The sequence below is a fragment of the Vigna radiata genome, chromosome 3 (assembly GCF_000741045.1).
Source record: "Vigna radiata var. radiata cultivar VC1973A chromosome 3, Vradiata_ver6, whole genome shotgun sequence".
Taxonomy (NCBI): domain Eukaryota; kingdom Viridiplantae; phylum Streptophyta; class Magnoliopsida; order Fabales; family Fabaceae; genus Vigna; species Vigna radiata.
In genome coordinates, this window is record NC_028353.1 from 4,463,576 (window position 1) to 4,483,143 (window position 19,568).

At 31.0% G+C, this 19,568-nt stretch overlaps 3 protein-coding genes across 8 annotated transcripts; 1 reads left to right on the forward strand and 2 right to left on the reverse strand.

Moving 5' to 3' along the window:
• Nucleotides 1-917: 917 nt before the first annotated feature.
• On the reverse strand, nucleotides 918-7,282 carry LOC106757963 (WRKY transcription factor 44). 4 transcript variants are annotated; one of them, XM_022779185.1, is made up of 8 exons: nucleotides 6,910-7,282; nucleotides 6,718-6,817; nucleotides 3,227-3,480; nucleotides 3,019-3,150; nucleotides 2,135-2,859; nucleotides 1,777-1,830; nucleotides 1,531-1,689; nucleotides 918-1,366 (listed from the first exon to the last, which is right to left on the reverse strand). In XM_022779185.1, the coding sequence occupies exons 3-8, from the start codon at nucleotides 3,446-3,448 to the stop codon at nucleotides 1,180-1,182; spliced, it is 1,479 nt and encodes a 492-aa protein (XP_022634906.1). In that variant the 5' UTR covers nucleotides 3,449-3,480; nucleotides 6,718-6,817; nucleotides 6,910-7,282; the 3' UTR covers nucleotides 918-1,179. The 4 variants fall into 4 exon arrangements, with proteins under 4 accessions (XP_022634906.1, XP_022634904.1, XP_022634907.1 ...); XM_022779183.1 differs by lacking the exons at nucleotides 6,718-6,817; nucleotides 6,910-7,282 and adding an exon at nucleotides 4,075-4,231; XM_022779186.1 differs by lacking the exons at nucleotides 6,718-6,817; nucleotides 6,910-7,282 and adding an exon at nucleotides 3,633-3,821.
• A 5,191-nt stretch (nucleotides 7,283-12,473) lies between these two features.
• On the reverse strand, nucleotides 12,474-14,827 carry LOC106756811 (adenylate kinase 1, chloroplastic). The gene is made up of 4 exons (XM_014639406.2): nucleotides 14,591-14,827; nucleotides 13,471-13,611; nucleotides 13,065-13,337; nucleotides 12,474-12,994 (listed from the first exon to the last, which is right to left on the reverse strand). The coding sequence occupies exons 1-4, from the start codon at nucleotides 14,825-14,827 to the stop codon at nucleotides 12,851-12,853; spliced, it is 795 nt and encodes a 264-aa protein (XP_014494892.1). The 3' UTR covers nucleotides 12,474-12,850.
• Nucleotides 14,828-16,526: 1,699 nt separating this feature from the next.
• LOC106757624 (thioredoxin-like protein AAED1, chloroplastic) lies at nucleotides 16,527-19,492 on the forward strand. Of its 3 annotated transcripts, none has more exons than XM_014640339.2 (9): nucleotides 16,532-16,855; nucleotides 17,131-17,272; nucleotides 17,378-17,423; nucleotides 17,917-17,976; nucleotides 18,235-18,274; nucleotides 18,360-18,439; nucleotides 18,578-18,669; nucleotides 18,928-18,988; nucleotides 19,105-19,492. In XM_014640339.2, exons 1-9 carry the CDS (start codon nucleotides 16,660-16,662, stop codon nucleotides 19,162-19,164), a joined length of 777 nt encoding a protein of 258 aa, XP_014495825.1. In that variant the 5' UTR covers nucleotides 16,532-16,659; the 3' UTR covers nucleotides 19,165-19,492. The 3 variants fall into 3 exon arrangements, with proteins under 3 accessions (XP_022634909.1, XP_014495825.1, XP_014495826.1); XM_014640340.2 differs by having other exon boundaries at nucleotides 16,534-16,855; nucleotides 18,235-18,271; XM_022779188.1 differs by lacking the exon at nucleotides 19,105-19,492 and having other exon boundaries at nucleotides 16,527-16,855; nucleotides 18,918-18,960.
• The last annotated feature ends 76 nt before the right edge of the window (nucleotides 19,493-19,568 follow it).

Genomic DNA, 19,568 nt, shown 5'->3' on the forward strand with positions numbered 1-19,568 from the left:
AACTACATGGGCCAATACTTACGAAATGCTTAGTCCAATGACCCACGTCAATTCTCTGAAAATTGTCAAAAACATGAAAAGGATCAAGGCATGTTCTTTGTTGAATATTCATACCTAGAGCCAAATAACCATTCTTGGATTGAATTTTAAGCCTCACAATACACACCTTGGCCTATAAAAGTAAATATCCCACCTTTTCTCAGTGATAAGGAGAACAAAAACAACATGTGTTTGTCAAATAAAAGGCAATGATTTTTTAAGGCTAATTGCAGAAAATTGTCCAAAGAAAAGAAAAATATAGTCCAAAGGACTGAGAAAAACAAATGTGGTATAAATACAATAGATGAAAAACAAAGAAAAATACATTAGAGTTTGAGCTAGAAAAGAGAAGGCAATACAATAGAGCTAAATGACTTATGTACATGTTGTTTTAACTCTTTTTATCATTGAGTCTTGCTTGTCTTATCAAACAAAGTTTCTTTACAGTCCATCCAAATCATAAGCTCAAGAAAGACTTTAGTGATCCATGCTAATTATGTATGGAAATGAGATACAAAATCAAGTGAAAGCTTGCAAGGTTGTTTGGAGCATTAGATTTTTAAACTGGTGAGTACATTCAATAAAAATCAGATTGAAAAGCATGAGTGAAAATTCATGTTGGTTCGTGAATGAATGTATTCTTTTGTTGTTCCGTCACTTGCATTCAACATGTTGCACTAGCTCTTTGACAACCCATGAAACTCATTATTTTTGAACTCTATATTCTTAATTGAATTAACTCATATGAACCATGAATTGTTTGTGAAGTGGTTTTTTTCTTTTGGAAAAATGTGAAACTATCATTTTAATTCTTTCATATGTAGGTGATGACTATTAACATGTATTGAACAAGAAAGTATCACCTAAACTATTACATATAAGAAACAAATTTATCTCCATAGCTAATACTGTATATATATATATATATATAATACAGATTACCAGCACATTAGAAAGTATGAACCAGCTTCCCTAAACATCTTTGTCTCAGTAGGTATTGCATTTGAAATTGTCAATATCTTGGTCTTTCTTATCAACTTCAATTATTGGATATAACAGTAATGAATTTTCTCAATTATTTCTGATGCCTGTGGCACTGTCATTGAGTCATACTTGTTAACTAATTGAAGTGTCTATCAATCATGCTTTATCTTTACAAAGAGAAGCCTGTGAGTCTCTCTCAGAGGCCACATTTCCTGTGTTCTTGAGAGGCATATCATGATTGTGTTTTCCTTCATATGTGGTCACAAATGATCTCGGGTCATCTATTGCTCTCTCCACGTGTTTGCGAACGTTGCACTTTACATTAGTACATCTGTAGTAGCTTCTGCAAAACAAAATTGTTTCATATGTTCTCAGAAAACATTATTAAATAATCAGTAGTAATTTCAACAGGAACTCAAACTCACGACTCCTTAATTTCAAGGAATCTTGAAGCAGATAATTTGAAATAGTTACTTTGATGAACATGAAACAAGTATAATAATAAACCTGGGATATGGATTGCCCTTCACCACCTTCTGCCCGTATTTCCTCCAGCGAAATCCATCTCCAAGTATTTCAGAATCAGTGAAACTTTGCATCACAATCCGTGGCTCTACTAAACCTTCCTCTGATAATGCTACTTCATTAGATAGATTCTCATTTTTCCTGAACAATGAGATTCAATATATAAATTATATCTTCTGACTAAAAATGGTGAATGACGAGATAAAACAATATTAAACTTGTACTAACATGCTACTGGATGAACAGTTACTGTTATTGGACAGGATGCACAAGAAGGATGTCCTGGATCATGCAACCCAAAATCTTATGAACTTAAGCGGCCAAGTAAAGGATTTTTATAAGATCAAGTATGTTTTTTGAATTTATAGAGCAAAATGAGGACAGAACTTTTTTAGAAAGACTAAAACTTTACCCTATAAGGACAGCATATTCTCTCATATACATCTCAAGTATGCTTTTTTATGCACGGATTCATTGCACGCACTCATCTATTGTGTGAAATTCTCATATAACTGCTTAACCAACGATTTATCTGACATGTTATTGCATACTACGGATGAATTACAATTTTAGGAAAAGAATTAACCTTCTTTTACTTCTGGGTTCATCTTCCTGTGCCTCAAAACCCTTGCTTCCTTCCTCACATTCCCCACTTAGACCACAGGAGTTTTCCGTGCTTCCTCCACCAGCATTAGTTGCACCAATATTTAGACCAGAATCATTAGGCTGTGGAAGTTTGACGTAATAATCTGAAAGCACAGATAGTCCTCCTCCTGCGTTCTCAACTCTACTTTCATTGCCTTCATTCCTCTCGCTGTGACTATTACTCCACACATCTTGAACCATTCCATCAGACAACACCCCCGAACCTTGTGTCCCTGTTGCTGTGCTTCTTTTAGGAAGCTGTGGCTTCAAATGGTTATGTTCACCTTTATAAACAATCTCTGCAATCTGCCCATCAAATGATCTTTCAACCTTCTTTTTCACTGGACAATTAGGATGTGTGCACTTGTAATAACTTCTGGGGTACTCACTCCCTTTCACTTGCTTCTGACCATATTTCCTCCAGTTGTACCCATCATAAGAAGGTCGATCACAATTCGCAGAGGATGTTAAAGTCTTCTGGTCTTCCTCTGTGTTCTGCTGCACCATCTTACTAGCTTCACTGATCTCGTTTATTTCTGTATGCCGGGCAATACTCTGATCAAGATGTGAACTCATGCTGCTTCTAAACTTTTCATTGATGGAATGTTGAAAATTGGCCTCCATTAACTGCCGTGTTTGCTGCTGACCAGTGCTGCAATTTCCCTTCTTCAAAATGAGAGAAAGATGACAATTGTATACAAATATTAATCATCAGAATTAACCCTTAAAAGTAAAATACACCGGGTCTCATAACCTTTGTCAGAAAAGTGAGTATAAAACTTCGAACCAATGTTCACCACTAAATATGTTATTTATATTACTAACCATATTTGCCAAAAGAGACACAGTTGTCTTTGACACAAGTTTTGCCGTTGGTTTGTATATGAGGGACTGATTGTTGTCAAGTTTTGGAATCTTGTCAGAAGAGTTACTGAGTGCAGCTCCAAAAGTATCAGCCTGAAATTGTTAAACACCACTTATGTTGGAAGCAGCTAGGAAGAAGAGAGTTTTTCCAAGTGAAACAAAAGTTCACCTGACAAGAATCAAACCCTGCATGGGGGTGATTCAATGCTGCAGGCTTGAACCTCACAGTCTTGGGTCTAATGGCAGAAACTGTAGCCTGAGAAGATGAAATATCAGGAGAAACATTGATTGCACCAGCTAAAAGCTCTGAGAAAGATTTGAAAGTAGAACAAGTAGGTCTTGAAGCAACAGGTTTGGCAATCACCACCCTTTCTGCTTCCTTAATATCCATCTTCAAATATGTCTGTCTTTCGCAAAGTGTTTCTGTTTGCAAGAAAAACAAAACCATCACCCTTGACAAAATCACATCGTTACATATTACAAACTCAAGGGCTTAATTACGGTTCCTAGTCCGAAACAAACTTTGTTTGAAAATGATTATTTCACGTAAACTATAGATGAAAAGCCAAAACTATCTTCCCACCAACCAAAACAAGGTTTTATGATAGAACAGTGACAATGGGTTCCACCAAGAAATGAAAAAGCAACATTTAGAAGAAATTGAGACAAGTTTCATCAAATTGGACCACGTTCTTCTGTATTCGTCACGGGAATGCCCCATGCATTTATAATCAATCGTACTCAGTCGGTGAGAAAAATATGCTTTTTTTCAAAAGACAAAACTAAATTTTGCATAAATTAAAAAAATATAAATTTTAAAAATTATATAATTCTTTTTAACTTGATTTATGTATAAAATAAATTTAAGATTCATGCAGCTAATGTATCTATACTGTTTTTGCTTGAAGCTAGGTTTTACTTTCATTTTAACTTAGCAAACTATTGAAATATAGGTGGGCAATGTAGTGATATAATGCAGAAAAATTTACACATTGCACTGTTTACTTATTATTTTACCTCTTTTTCTTTTTTCATTTTTCACTTGATCCAACATATTAAATAGGAACAGAACAGAGCCGTATGCTGCCCTTTTCTAGTGAAAGAGCACAAACATGATACTTGGATTCTGAAAGAGTTCGAAATTTTGACAGGAAGATTTACGGTTCGTTCGTTACAGAGAAAGTAATAAAGGGAAATATAAAGGGAAAAAAGATAAGAAATTGTAAGAAAGGAATGGAAAGATGATTCTTTTTAATAACTCACTTATTAATATTAATATTATTTATTATTATTATTTATTATTATTATTATTATTATTATTATAAAAGGGTAAAAGAAATTAAAAAAAATACACTTATAATGAATTATGATAATAAAAAATTCCTCTCTTATATTTTAAGTAATATATATATATATATATATATATATATATATATATATATATATATATATATATATATATATAAGTTATTAGTAATTTGTTATGTAAAAAACTTCTATCATTTTACATGAATCCTATAAGTCTTTTTTTTATTAAGTAAAATTATTTTTAGAAAAATATTCTGAGAAAAGTTAAATAAAAAGTTAATGAAAACATAATTGCATCACAAGTTCAATTAAAATTAATCTTTTATAAAAAAATTTAAATAAGTTACATCATAATATACAAAGTTGCATTAATTTAATATTTTAAAAACAAAATATATACATATTCATAATAATTATAATCTAGACACTTATTTACTTACAATATTGTTTCTAAGTTTTTTTCTCCTATTTCTTTATGATTATTTTTTTTATTTTAGTCTCAATGTTATTAATTTGATGTTTTTTTTTTTTTACTTTTAAAAACTAATCAGTATAATTTCTTCCACCAAATTTGCAATAATAATTATGTCCCGTGTTGATCCATTAGTAAGTTAACTTTCAAAGTATGTTATTCCTTTTTCATGTTCAATGTTACTATTGTAACATTATTAGCATTGGTTTGATGATGTTGACTACATTAACACATTTCTTTTAAAGTGAAATCAAATTGATAATATTAAAACTAATGGGATAAAATTAAATATACATATATATTAATAAAATAAAAAGACTATTAAAACTACAAGTACATATTAAAGATACTCCTTTTTATCAAAATATGAATTTTATCTAAAAGCTTAAGTTTGAAATTTCTTTTTGATTATAAGAATCCCTAATTCCTTTTAACACTCTTTTGATATTCGACAATGATATTTTGACAACTTTTTTGACAACGGGACACGTGTCATCATTTTATTGGTCTATTTGAATTTATGTTTAAAAAATATTTAAAACGGACGAATCACAAGCTGTCACGTATGCGTTGTCAAAAAGTTGTTAAAAAAGTGTTGTTAAAAGAAGTTTTTCCTTTGATATTATATCAAAGGAAAAAGTCTCTTTAATAACTTTTTTTTTTACAATTTTTTGACAACGCATTTGTAACCGTTTGTGATTGGTCCGTTTCAAATATTTTTTTAAAATAAATTCAAACATACCAATAAAGTGGTGACACATATCCTGTTTTTAAAATATTGTTAAAAAGAGTTGTTAAAGTATTATCCTATAAGATATTTTCCCTTACATTATTGTTTTCTTTTTTATTCTTATCAATATTTTTTTGTTGGGTTTTAAAGTGGCCAAACTTGAAATGGAAAATTGAAGTCACAAACAAGAAAACCTGGCATTTCACTTATTTGTCTAGTCCTTGTCGGTCATAAATCTCCATTTTCGAAACTCACAAAAACTCAAATCTTCATAGCTTTATCTCTATATGAGATAGCCATGTGATAATGCGTACCAACAAAAACTTTCTACCAAACATGTTAAAAGCTTCCCTCTCTTTCTATTGTATAGGAAAAAAAATTATATGATAAAAGAGAGAAAGAGAGAAAGAGAGAAAGAGAGAGACATGCACTTTCGTAGATTTTTAGAAAAGAGAAACATTGCCTGTAAGAATATACCATCTTTGATTAGTCAAAGAAAAATTAAAGCGACTTTCCAAAATATAATTTTATTTATCTATTTTCTTTCATCTTGAACAAACAAAAAGAGTGAAAGTGTTTCTTTTTTTCTGTTTAAAGTAGTAAACGAAAACTTTTCAACTTTTCCCAGACTCCATTTGCGTTTTTAATTCACATCAAAAGTTCCACGCCTGTACACAAGTGGCTCAGGAACACTAATTTCAATCAATCTTCATGTATTGATTTTGTTTTTAATTTTAAAAAGTTGATAACGATTAACAAACAGTATCTGATAAATAATAGCAAAAAGGTATGTAGTTTTGTACTGCAAATGAAATTAAAGAAATAAAAGTGATTGAATATATATAGGAAGAGGAGTCTGTGTAAAACAGTCTTGTACTCTTGATCTATGAAACCCAGAAAAATCTGAGAAAACCAGATCTTGTAGAACTTTATATACTCTGCGTTGTTAATGTAAAGAATGACTTTTGAAAAGTCCCAAATCAAGGTTAATTTGTGCCAAGTTTTGCCTTAGTTTGAAGATTTGAAAGGGAAAAAAACAAAAGCTGATTGTATCTTCCTTCTTGTTTGCATCTTTTCTTTTCATTCCTTTGTGTTTAAGGGGTTTATGGCTATCACTAGAAAACAAAGAAGAAAAGAGTAGAAAACTAACCAGAAAGCTTAGAAAAAGCAGCATGCCATAAAAGGATGAGGATTATTTTGACTGAATTTTCATTTCCAGCTTTATGAATAAAACCTGAGTTTAACTTTTCCTGCATAAGGCTCATAATATCACAACAAAATAAGCCCAATATATACATAAAAAGAATGAAAAAAATCAGTTCAACAAACAAAAATACGAAACCTGGGTTTCACAGGCAAGATTTCCTTCTCTAGATCCAAGCAATAAACCAGCAAAAGTAAGGACCTTGAAGCAGCTTCTTCTGAGGATCTTGTTCTGAAATGTCAACAGTTGTAATGCATGAATATTTATATTGTAATGCAGAGAGAAAGCAGCAGCACAGAGGGAGAGGGAGAGAGAAGAGGGAGTGGTTTTTGATTTGAAAATAAAATCCAGAATCTAACTGCTATGACTGTAATGCAATGCACCCTTTTCAAAAATTAACCACATGCTCTGTGGTTCTTAACAGTGAATGTTTAAAAGTATAGTTTTGGTTGTAAAGAAGAAAAAAAAAAGTGAGTATAGTTGCATTGCATTTGCATGTTTATGTTTGTTATGTTTATTGGGACATATGAATCTTGGGATTGGTGGTTGGCAGTGGAAGCCAACCTCCAATGTTGTACGGACAACTAACTGTCTCAATGTCCCTCTTTGACCATTCGCTACGCGGGTAAATGGTAAATTGTTAAGAAACAGATAACGAGAGAGAAAGAACAAGATATCATGTCATATGAACTGTTACAGATATCAGATTAGATCCCACACCGAGTAGTTCAACTCTTCAACTCCTCTACTGTTACCGTTCCAGACACTTTGCGCGAAAGCATAGAACATGAGTTAATAAATATATCAATCCCAATGTTTTTTTTTTTTTTTGGATTCTTTCGCTCACTTTCATCTTGTCGACACTACACGAAATAAATAACATAAAATATATTATTCACTAGACAATTCTTTTCGCTATTTTAAAGTTTTTAATTAGGTTTTCTTTTTTAAGATTATTTATGAATTTAAGAAATCGTGACTAAAACTATAATAGCATAGCAAACGTGTAATATATTGTTCTATCATTTACATGTTGGGTAACATACGCGTCATTATTTTTTTTATTTTTTTTTTTAATATAAGTAAATAACTAATTGTTATGACTAGAAAAATTAGATCTTATTGAAAATATGAAAAAATGAGATATATATGATGCTTTAGATGCTAAGTTATTGGAGTTGGAAAAGGTTCATACAAATGGTAATGGTGTTGATATGATGACTAAAGAATTGTCAAGAAGAAAATTTGAAGTTTGTTGTGAGATCATCTGTTTGGTGGTTATCACCACATAGTTGTGAGGGAGAGATTTGTTGGATCTTGAATATTGGGTTTCCTTTCTATGTGGAGAAAAAATTCAAAAATTGAGAAGTCCATATCTCACTTAACCTAGTAAAGAAAGAGCTAGAAAGTAATTAAGAGACAAAAAAAAAAAAGGTAAGTTACAATCCACTTAAAACCCTGACATATTGAGAGAGAGGAAGAGGAAAACATTTGTTCATATTTTTCACTAAGTTGTTATTTAAAATTCGCATTATAGATCATGCTGAAAATGACAACATGTTCAGGACATCCTATTCTTCATTATGATTGTTCAGATTGTTGACACGAAGTTTGAATTTAGAGAAATTCAGTTTGCACTACAATTGTGCATTTAGGTTTTTTTTATCTTCAGTTTTCTTTATTTGCAAACTTGTTGTTCTACTTTTTTGGTGCATTTGTATGTGATTTTGGTAATTTTTTGTTATTATGTAAATTAAATTTGTGTTTCTAAATAAGAATATTATTGTGTAATTTGTTTTTGAAATTTTAAATATGTTTTCTCTATTTAAACAAGTTATTTTTTATTTAAATGAGTTTATATGATAAATTTTATTTAAATGTGTTTTCTTACTTCTTATTTTAAATTATTGTTATATTAATTTTTCTTTTATCATTTTATGTAATTCACTAAAAAAAATAATTATCGACAAATTTACTATTGGTAAAGCCAAAATTTCAGTTGGATTTTACTAACAAATTTTGGAATTTAATTACCGATAGATATTTCTATTAATAATCAATTTTTCGATAAAATTTATTAGTAAGTTCCATTAGTAAATTAGAATTTGTATTACAAATGACTATTTTTGTTGGTTTTATATCTCGTGGTGCATTTAGTTAGTAAATTTAGTTAGTAATTTGTGATTCTTATTATTGACAAATATTTCCTTGTGGGAATCCACAACAAAATGAGTTGTAAATTTCTTGTCCGATGGGATTTTTTTTATATTAAGAAAAGATAGGTGAGAAGAAGAACATGAAAAAAAAAGGAGAGGAGGAGAATCATAAATATCATTCTCACTAAAGAGACTCCTGTGACACTACAATTTCGTAATTTACAATTCAATTAGACAATATTATTTATAAAAACACAAGAAATTTTTTTTGTATTTTTATCAAATAATTAGTGTGCAAGAAATTTTAACATAGTGTATTTAAAATTGTTAAAGACTAAATTTCATTCACCTCATTGTGGTGCATTAGCAATTATCCCAATTTCAATTTCATGTTAATATCAACTCATAATTATACTTAAATCTTATTCCCAATACCTTTGAACTTATGAATTGCTTATTAAGTTCTAATCCCTTAAATCTTCAACAAGTAAAACATGTATTAAATTCAAAATTCTAAAATTACTAATAAATCAAATTATATTTCTAGATTTATGAAATATTGTTAATACCTCAATAACTACAAATCAAGCCATGAAATCAAGCTACATCAAACATTAAATAAAAAATTAAATATAACATGAATTTGAAAAGTGTATATATATATATATATATATATTATATCACCACATGAATATAATTGAAATAATGGTTAGTACAAAGCAATACATAATGATTATTTCAAAGTTACAACTGGTTAATTGATTTGTTATCCTTACGTTTAAGTTACTTGAAGAAAATATTAATCAGGTTTATGTAGCTTTATAGCTGAAATAATTTCTTTGACAATTAAATTTAATAAAAACTTACTGGAAATTTTTATAGTCACAAGAAAAAGTTGAATACTATAAGCCTTTTCTGTTGAGAAGATATGTCGGAAACAGTAACTTTGACCTTATCATTGATAATTGTGCATCTCAAAGTACTAGAAGAATTTTTTTTTTAAAGATTATTATTTTTCTTTTGTATACTAAATTTAAGAGTAGAATAAAGTTTTTGTCATGAAAAAATAATTGAATATGAACAAATTAAATTAAAATATACTATATATTGTATTTAAGTTTATTATATATGTGTTTATTGGTAAAGGTGATTAAGAGATAATAATCATATAATAAAATTAGATTATGAAAGAGTGATGAAAGATGATTTGTTTGGAATCAAAATTAGGGTTTCACATAGGATTGGGTTTGAGAGTTAGTTGAGGGCATTGAACGTTAGATGAGACGGAAAGTGAACGCGTCCGAGTGTTAGCTGTGTATGTCCCACAATAGACAAATTTTTCAAATTTTATTTCAATTTTTTTTAAACTATCTATTTTCATTTTAAATATTTTAAAACTGGAGAAAATGTATATTCTTTTAAAAATTAAAACTAATTTAACTAAGTTTCAGAAGATTAAAAAATATTTTTATGAATAATTTTAATTCATCAATGGTTTGAAAAGTGTGACTTCAGATATCATGCTTATACTTTTGTTGATCCAATTGCATTGAGAATTATTTAACTATACTACTAGTTGTTGAAACTTGTAACATCAACACTTATCTCAAAATTTTCCAAAGAATAGAAATCTTGATAAAAATAAATAGTTTGAGTTATAATACATTATTGGTTAAAATTCTCAACGAAACAAATCTCTTGGCTGTTGCAAAATGTTATAAGAGGACGTATTCATTGAATGTAATTGATTGGCAATGACGCAGCGAACCCAAAAGTTTTGATATGAAAGTTTTGTTTTGGCATATTCAACTTGACTCATGAGTTCTAATAATAGACTGGAAGAAAAGCAAAAGGTGATATACCATTATATGTTGAACATGATTTCAGAAAACTAGTTTATTAATGTTTGTTTTTTCCTAATTATGTTCAGAAATTAATGCTATGCTATGACTACATAAGCATTGCATGTTTTGTCGCTTGCATGTGACTGCACAAATCAAAGAGGATCCCAATACCCCATTTTCTGCCTCCAATTGCACAACACAACCTATTTTATTCACTTCAAATTACTACCAAACATGCAAGTGTAAAGCTTTCCTTCCATTTTCTCACCACTAACTTGTTTCTTTTCTAATGGCCTCAACTTTATGGTGTTGGATAAATTCTTAGTGCAAAGGTTGAATATTTTTAATCTGTGAAGGGTAAAAGTCACCCAAGAATAATTCCTGTGCTTTTAGCGGTTTACTACCATCTTGGATCTAAATTTTGTTAGGTCATACAAACATTAAAATTTTCATTTTCACTATTGAAGATGATATATTAATCTAGATGGAAGCAAACCACACCACACCACTCGCAAACATGATGTAATCTATCCTGTTTCAGGTTGTTATTGTAATGCAGAAAGTGAGTCTAAGATGGTGTTAATTTTGTTCTCACTGGTTTCTAAAATTATTCATCTTCTCTATGCTGTCTTTGCTTTTGTCCTATCAAGCAACAGGAAAGGAAGAAAATGGTTAGGTTCACCTTAGTTTAACTGGTACAAAATCCAAACACACGTTAAGCAATCTCTTTCTTCGCTTTCTGTTGACGTTTATGTAAGATATCTTATCAATCTTAGGACTAACATATAGTTGCGCCTTAGCATGTAAGTGACGGTTGATTTTTAGTGTATTTCGAAAAAGGGTTTAGAGGTGAAAGTGATTGTTTTGGAGAGGTTGAAGAAGACATTGGGGAGAAACGTGGATAAGATGACAGCTAAAATTGTTGATAGAGTTAACCGTGTCGAGCTAGTGACATACTATAGATATTGCAAAAGTCCTCCATGATGATTTATCAATTGTTATATGTATAAATCTGAGTGCAGAAACATTCTCGTTTTTGTTTATATCATTTAACAAAACCTTTTACAACTAATATTCACTTCACAGAACTTCATACAATCAAACATAAGTGTTATATGCTCATTGCCAACGCAATGAAACTCGGGCCTAGTAAAAAAGGGAGACAACTTCAACACAGTTATCATAATTAAAATTTCATTTAAATTACACTCATTCAGACCTTAGATGAAAACTATAATTGGAATTTCCAAAACAATAATTTTGTTCGAAAAACATGACTAAAACACATGAGAAAATGCAATTATGTTTTGTCCAAAAATAAAAGGTGGAACAAAAAAGGAACTGTTGACTGTTGGGATAAAATGCAGGGCACGATCTATCTTGCACCACAAAAACTTGAGCAGTTAAGAGCTGGTACCGTGCCCACTCTTAATTTAGCAGCTGATTAAACTTACTGGCTCGCAAACACTATGACGACCAGCTCGGCCAGCTGCGATTGTACCAAGAGGACTAGTATAACAAAACCGACATACCAATTAGATAATATTGATGAAAAACAAAGCTTTCATCCAAACACTATCAGATATATGAAATGCCAATTCCTGTTAACAATAAAAGAGAACTCCTAAGATTTGAATCACCATAATATACATCCAAAACAGAGTCAACCAAGGAGTCATGAGTGGGAATCGTGAAATCGGGAGGCAAAGAAGAAATTAGTACAACAGCATTAGTTCATTCGTATTTCATATTTCAGTTACAACACAGTAATTATGAGTCAATCTTACTGAAGCTTATTGCTAAATCCTAACCAGTCAGCAATTCTATAGGAATTAACTGTTGCTGACACCATTAAAAAGCATAAAAACCATTGTCATTATTAACTGAATTAAAATAGTGAATTCCCAACCGGGAAGAGGTTATATCAGATTTGAACACCTCGTGTATCATTATTTATCCAAATAATACCAATAGAGAAGTCCACCCTCTTTGGTTCTATATCTGCAAAATTTTAAAGCATGCAATACATAAATGCATGCAAAGAATGAAATACTCATTTGTGTGGTATGATTTTATATCTTATGCAGCAACGGATTGCTTCTCCTCATAATCGTAAAGATTAAGAGCTTGTAGCAACTTAGGCCAAGATTCTGGGATCCCTCCTGGCAAATCAAACTCCAACAGTTTTCCTCTGCTACGGTAAAATTCCTCCACAGGCTGACTCTGCAAGCATGATAGTTATAAAATTAATACAAATGAATGGGGAAATTTAACGAAATAATAACACAAATACCTTTTCACTGTATATTCGAAGCCTTTCTTTGACCACTTCTTCAGTATCATCTGAACGTGTAACGAGCTTTGACATACAATGTGCAGGAGGAAGAAGTGGAGCCATGACCATTCCTGGGCGCCCATTCTCACCCTTGAGGCTGATGGAAGCAACATTAAAATTTCCTCCACATTGATTGCAAATTCTTCTACCAAGGCATTTTGCAAGCAGTGCTTCTTCTTGGATCTTCAGATTGACTACCAAGTCAATGTCAGTTACTCCTTCCAATATTTCCTGTTCACACAGATGTTAAGCACATTTTTATTGGATTGTTGTTGTTAACAAAGTATGGGGAGGACAGAAAATATAGCCATTGTTTGGCTACTACAAGCACATAAGGGAATCAATATAAAGACGTAATACTCACTGCTTGCTTTATTGTTCGTGGAAACCCATCAAGAATAAATCCCGATTCACCTTTTGCTTCCCCATCAGCCAGCCTCTTCGACAATAAACTCATGATGATTTCATCGGACACCAATTTACCTTGATTAACAATTTCTGATAGCTGTAAAAAGACCAAAAATAGAAAATCAGAAAGTAAAATAGATGGCTGGGTAGATAAAAAATAAATATACTACCCTCCTACAATTTATTTGGTCAAAAACTAGGCTACTTTAGAAGTTCAAGCCATGTTATCTTCAATTCATACCCAACAGCTTCCAATAAACAGATAAAAAATAGGGTACACCACATGATGCATTGAAATCAAAACCACCAAAGATATGTATAATTAAAACCTCAAAAAAGAGATCAATAATAGTAAACAAAGTTCATACTTGTATGCTTAAAAACATGGAAAATAAAAATGAGAAGAAACCAAGACTCAAAATTCACGGATTCAGAAGACAAGAAGGCAGACTTTACTTATAACCTAGTAAAATAAATAACATATATCCAACCCCAACAACAGAATAATCCTTCACCACTGTCAAAGAGGCGAATGGAAGAAACTAACAAAATAAACTATTTAAATTTCATAGATCGCGGCTCAGATTGTCAAAATAAAGATAACAACAACAAAAATATGCCACAAGTATTCAGTTTCCAGTCTTGCAAGCTGTAACCATACGAAGCCTAAAAAAATAATTCAGATCCACTCAAATCGTGACTCAATTTAATATCCCTGAGTTTGCACTATCATAACCATATGTTTCTCAAAAACAACATCACTGAAAGGGGACGAGCCACAACTTTGGATCTCAATTCAGCCAACTGAGTGCATCGAATTCCAAAGTTAGTTAATACCATAATGCACAACCTAGGACCACAGGGTCACATTAAAAGAAGACCACTGTTTTTTCAATGAGCAATGACATCACTACTGTGATTGTAACTAACAAAAGCACAGATTCTTAAGATCATTTCACAGGAACGCATTAGATTTACGTTTAACAACGCATCAAGGCATAACACATAAAGGTCAGAAATTCAAAGTCAACGAAATCGATAAAAGGGTTTTGAAATCCCCAGAGAGAGGTTGAGACCTGGGAAGAAAGAGGGCCGTTGGAGGCAAGCTCGCTACGGACGAGATCACCGGTGGCGATATGAGGGACACCAAGGAGGTTGCAAAGCCGGCTGGCGTAGGTGCCTTTTCCAACGCCGGGACACCCCAGGAACACCCACTGGACATTCCTCTCCTTCTGCGGCGGCGCGTGAGACAGGAATCGCGCCGCGCAAGGGAGGTAGGGGGTGCGCTTTACGAGGCGGGTTATGGCCGCCATTGGAAACGCAGCTAGAGGCACAAGAACGCAGCGGTATTCTTTACAACGCTGATTGCGCACTCAGCAATGCATCCTTCTTAAATAAATTTCTTTTCTTCTTTTCTTTCTTTTTCTCCAACTGTTTACCCTATCTTTCTTTTTCTTAAATAACTTATTTTCTTTTTAAATTTTAGGTAAATCGTGTTTATTCTGTTAGATTTTTTCTTTTTTTTTTTTACTATGACATAAGTTTATTTATTTATTTCCAAAATTACCAATATGAGATTTTTTTTCTGAAAATTTACAAATAGGAACAAGTCTTGATAACTCTTGTACTCATGATTTTGGTTTAATAATCAAGTCATTAAGATGAACAATAACATCAACTTTAATTAAATACAAAAAAAAAACATTGAAATCGTGTATAATGCTGACTACTTCCTTATATTTTCCTTATATCTTTAATTTAACTAAAGTGATGATATTTATCTTTTAACGATTTTGGTATTTTTATTTTTATATTGATAATGGACTTTGAAATAGAAGTCATATTCATAACATACAACTTCTATTTCTTACATTATTTTTTATTTTTATAGAAGTCTCAAGGAGGAACACGAATTCTATTTTTCTCATTTCAATTTTTTTTTAACAATTTTGCATTTTCTAAAACTTTGATACCACAATATTTTTTAACTATTTCTAATATTTTGTTTAATTAATTTTTATAATCATATATTTTTAATTATAATATATTTCTTTTAATAATTTTTTTTTTATAATCTTTTAAATCCTAAAATGTTTTTTCTAATATTGATTTAAAAAAATTAAAAATTAAACCTTTTAAATTTATGTATAAATATTTGTTTTTTTTTTGAGGTATTTTTTGATAACTTGCTTTTTAGATTTAAAAGAATTAAATTATTAAAATATTTAATAAACAAGTTATTTAAACAATATAAAAAAATAGTTAAAAATAAATTATTTAAATTAAAAAACACCAAATTAAAAAGTTAAAAAAAATAAAATAGTATAAATATTAGGGTTAAATTTGTGAATCAAATTATTAAAAAATAACTTAAAGAAAAACAAAATGTTTACACAAAAGTTTAAAAAATTTAGATCATAATAAAATTAATACATAAATTTTTTTAAAAAATATTAAAACAATAAAATTTGATTAATCAAATTATTAAAAAAGAAATTTAGAATATTTTTTTAGAAAATAGAATTGTATATCAAATTTTAAAAATATTATTGATAGAACTAATTGATTTTATATGAAATTATTAAAAAAAGTTGGATACATAATAATTTCTCTTAAAAATAATGTAAAATGTTACGTTGAGAATAAAAAAACTTACATATACGGTTACTGTAAAGATGATATTATTAATTAATTAATATATTTGTGATTTTTTTAAGATAGCTATTATAAAAATAATATGTTTAATATATATGAAATTTTCACTCGATATTTTATTAAGAAATAAATTGGGAGAAATATTTAGAAGATACGGGTATTATTACTGGAATCTAAATGGTTTGCCCTAATTATTTATCTTGAATAAAAAAATTAACCTTTTATATTTAAATCCTTTTGAAAATTATATATCTTACACTATTAATCATTATATAATCTATCTATTTTTCTTATACATGTAACTAAAGAAAAGTACAAAAAAGATTAAAATTGTGAATTTCTTATTAGACAAATGATTTGTGTCCATATGTTGAATTGAGCCACAGAACATGCCACGTTAGTTGTTTCTCTCACTTTGCTATGCAACGAGGGACAAATAGAAAGAAGGAAAAGTCTTCCATTGCTGTTCTGCTTCCTGAGACCGTGTTCCATGGCATGCTCTCTTTCTGCAACTCTTGTGTCAAATTCTCTTCACCTTAACAGAATCACAAGTCACTGTTGCTTGCATCTACATCATCCCACCCTTTCACTGCACCAAAACCTTCCAATATATTCAAAGAATCTTCCCAAACTCTTAACAACTCAAAATCATGCAACGACCACACCCTTTGCTTCTGGCACTGCAGGCAAGTTTTGTCTCAATCTTTTTACTCTTTTCCCTTTCTGAAGTATAGAAAAAGATAAGTTTCTGAAATAGCATCTAAAAAGATCATACATTTTCCCGTTCTGAAGTAGCCATTTGTCAGTTTTGATTGCACTGAAACTGCTGAAGATATATGCATGTATCTTTAAAGTCTATAACAAGTTCTAATTAGTTGACAGTGTAAATTGTAAAATAAATATGCATGTATCTCACGCAAACTCTTGAAGGTTAACTGTTTCAATTGGTGTATGAGAACAGGAGTAGAGTCTCCTGTGTTGAGTGACGATACCACAAGTTCTCTGGATTCGGTGAAAGTGTTTGATTTGGAAGGAAACGGGATTCCAATTTCTGACTTGTGGAAAGATAGGAAAGCCGTTGTGGCCTTTGCACGCCACTTTGGGTGATTTTTATCATATTTACACAACATAAGTTTTTATATGTAGTAACTCCTGTTTACCAGTTGCTGAACAATAACTTGTGCTCCTTTTTATCTGTAAATTTGCAGGTGCGTGTTGTGCCGCAAAAGAGCTGATTATCTTGCATCCAAGAAGGTAAAGTTTTCTGCTATGTTATTTCTCTTTTCTCCTGTTCTTTTGTCAATTGTTTTATGTTCCAATAAGCTTCCACCTTAACTGAAGACTCGTTTGATTACTGCCAGAAGTTAGGAGGTTGCTTTTAGAACCGAGTCTTAGAAGTTTATTTTGGTTCTTTTCTTTTGAGTTTATAGTATGCATCCATCTTTATTCAAAATGCTGATTCAAACATGATTCATGGTTTTTGTTCCCTTTTATGTGACAAATGTTTGAACTTTGGATAGCTTCCTTTTGGTGTAATCTATATTTTGCTTCACTAGTTCTGACTGAAAATATCCTTACCATGAGGTGGAAGGTAAAAGCATGAGTCGTTTTTCTAAAATATAGTTTGCAATGAAAAGTTTTGGCTTGAAGAATCACATTTCATGATAAATGTTTAGTGGTAACATTTAAATATTTCTATTTCACCAAGGTTTGCATGCCTGCTAACATGGATATGTTCTGCCAACAGGATATAATGGATGCATCTGGTGTGGCACTTGTGTTGATTGGACCTGGGAGCATTGATCAGGTATATCAGAAGAAACTATGGTGAATGTCTGTACTTTTTTTATCAGGTCTGTTGGGTTAGATTTTATTTTCTTCTTTGGATGCTAAATTTTCTTGTACTGTATCTTCTTCAATTGGAGTCTGGTTTGCATTTTGAGTGGAACTACTAATGTCCAATAGATATAATTCTCGGTGCAAGACTCCCAAGTATTAAAATCTCTTCTTTCTCTTATCATCTGAATGTTCTGGAATGTGTTGCTAATACCATATGTTGGTACAGGCTAAATCCTTTGCAGAGAAAACAAAATTTCAAGGAGGTGGTTTGCAGATAACCTTAGGCTTGTTATAAGTTTCATAATTTATACATCTTATAGCAGCACTTCATGACTCTGTTACCTCTTCTAGAAATCTATGCAGACCCCACACACTCGTCATATGAGGCCTTACAATTTGTGTCTGGAGTTTTAACCACATTTACCCCCAATGTAAGTCACACGCCTCCAGATCTTTTATGGAAAATAATGCACAAATCACCAGTGGCCGAATGGCATATGTTTATCTATTGAGGTTTTTGTTAATTGCACAAAGAATTCCATGTCAATTTCAGCTGTTACACACTGCAGGCAGGTCTTAAGATAATACAGCTATATAGGGAAGGTTATCGACAAGATTGGAAGCTTTCATTTGAAAAGGATACTGTTACCAGAGGAGGCTGGTATGTAAATAAATTATCTTATGCTGTTTTTTTTCCAGATTTGTAGTCAATATCTCATATGGTGTGTTGTGATATACTTGACTCTCCCTTGTTAAATTAATCTTGCTACATCTTCTAAGTCATTCTGAAATACAATAGATATATTATCAGACATATTTTCTAGTTTTTCTAACAGATTCTAAATCATTTCTCCCTGTTTACCCTTTGGTGCATAGCTGAATTCTCTTAACATTTCCTCTATTTTTGAGATTGTGGCAGGAAACAAGGAGGAATTATAGTTGCAGGCCCGGGTAAAAATAACATCTCATACCTTCACAAGGTATGACATTCCTTGCTACTTGTTAGCTTAACAGCAAATAGCGTCAATCAACATAATATTCATGGCATATAAACATTTTTCTGATATCATTGTGTGGAATATGTTCGTGTGAGCAGGACAAAGAAGCAGGAGATGACCCAGAAATTGAAGATATCTTAAAAGCATGTTGCTCGTGAAAAAAGGAGAAGGAGCCCTTTCTCTGCTTTATGTATCTTGCTTCCTGAAGTGTTAATCGTATCAAACATACGGCATTGTACATCATACGTAAACTGCTTCTTATGCTGAGTGGCTTTTCTTGACTTTCGGTTAAAAAATAACCTTATTACCCACAATTTATCCAAAGAAAACTCAAATTTTGGAACCTAATACTATGGGCTGTTTAACCGAAGAGTCTGTTGATTATTTCAAAATCTTGTATATAATAATTTTCCTTCCATTTCACAAGGTGAAACCTTCTATTCCGTTTTTTCTACTGATGGAATGGAGGAATAGGTTCATTGAGCACTTTATTTCATTTTCCAGTTTCCGCTTTTTAAATTAGATTTGTTTGTTTGACCTTTATTCATAATTGTGTTCAATG

Excerpts from the sequence above, each read along its gene's own strand:
- LOC106757624 (XM_014640339.2), top strand. The coding sequence starts at position 16,660 with ATGGCATGCTCTCTTTCTGCAACTCTTGTGTCAAATTCTCTTCACCTT. Across the intron at positions 17,424-17,916 it reads ATTATCTTGCATCCAAGAAG|GATATAATGGATGCATCTGG; the intron begins GTAAAGTTTTCT and ends TTCTGCCAACAG. Across the intron at positions 18,440-18,577 it reads TAACCACATTTACCCCCAAT|GCAGGTCTTAAGATAATACA; the intron begins GTAAGTCACACG and ends TACACACTGCAG.
- LOC106756811 (XM_014639406.2), bottom strand. The coding sequence starts at position 14,827 with ATGGCGGCCATAACCCGCCTCGTAAAGCGCACCCCCTACCTCCCTTGC. Across the intron at positions 13,612-14,590 it reads ACGGCCCTCTTTCTTCCCAG|CTATCAGAAATTGTTAATCA; the intron begins GTCTCAACCTCT and ends GTCTTTTTACAG. Across the intron at positions 12,995-13,064 it reads TTCGAATATACAGTGAAAAG|AGTCAGCCTGTGGAGGAATT; the intron begins GTATTTGTGTTA and ends TCATGCTTGCAG.
- LOC106757963 (XM_022779183.1), bottom strand. The coding sequence starts at position 4,111 with ATGTTGGATCAAGTGAAAAATGAAAAAAGAAAAAGAG. Across the intron at positions 2,860-3,018 it reads TGTCTCTTTTGGCAAATATG|AAGGGAAATTGCAGCACTGG; the intron begins GTTAGTAATATA and ends CTCATTTTGAAG. Across the intron at positions 1,831-2,134 it reads GAACCCAGAAGTAAAAGAAG|GACATCCTTCTTGTGCATCC; the intron begins GTTAATTCTTTT and ends TGCATGATCCAG.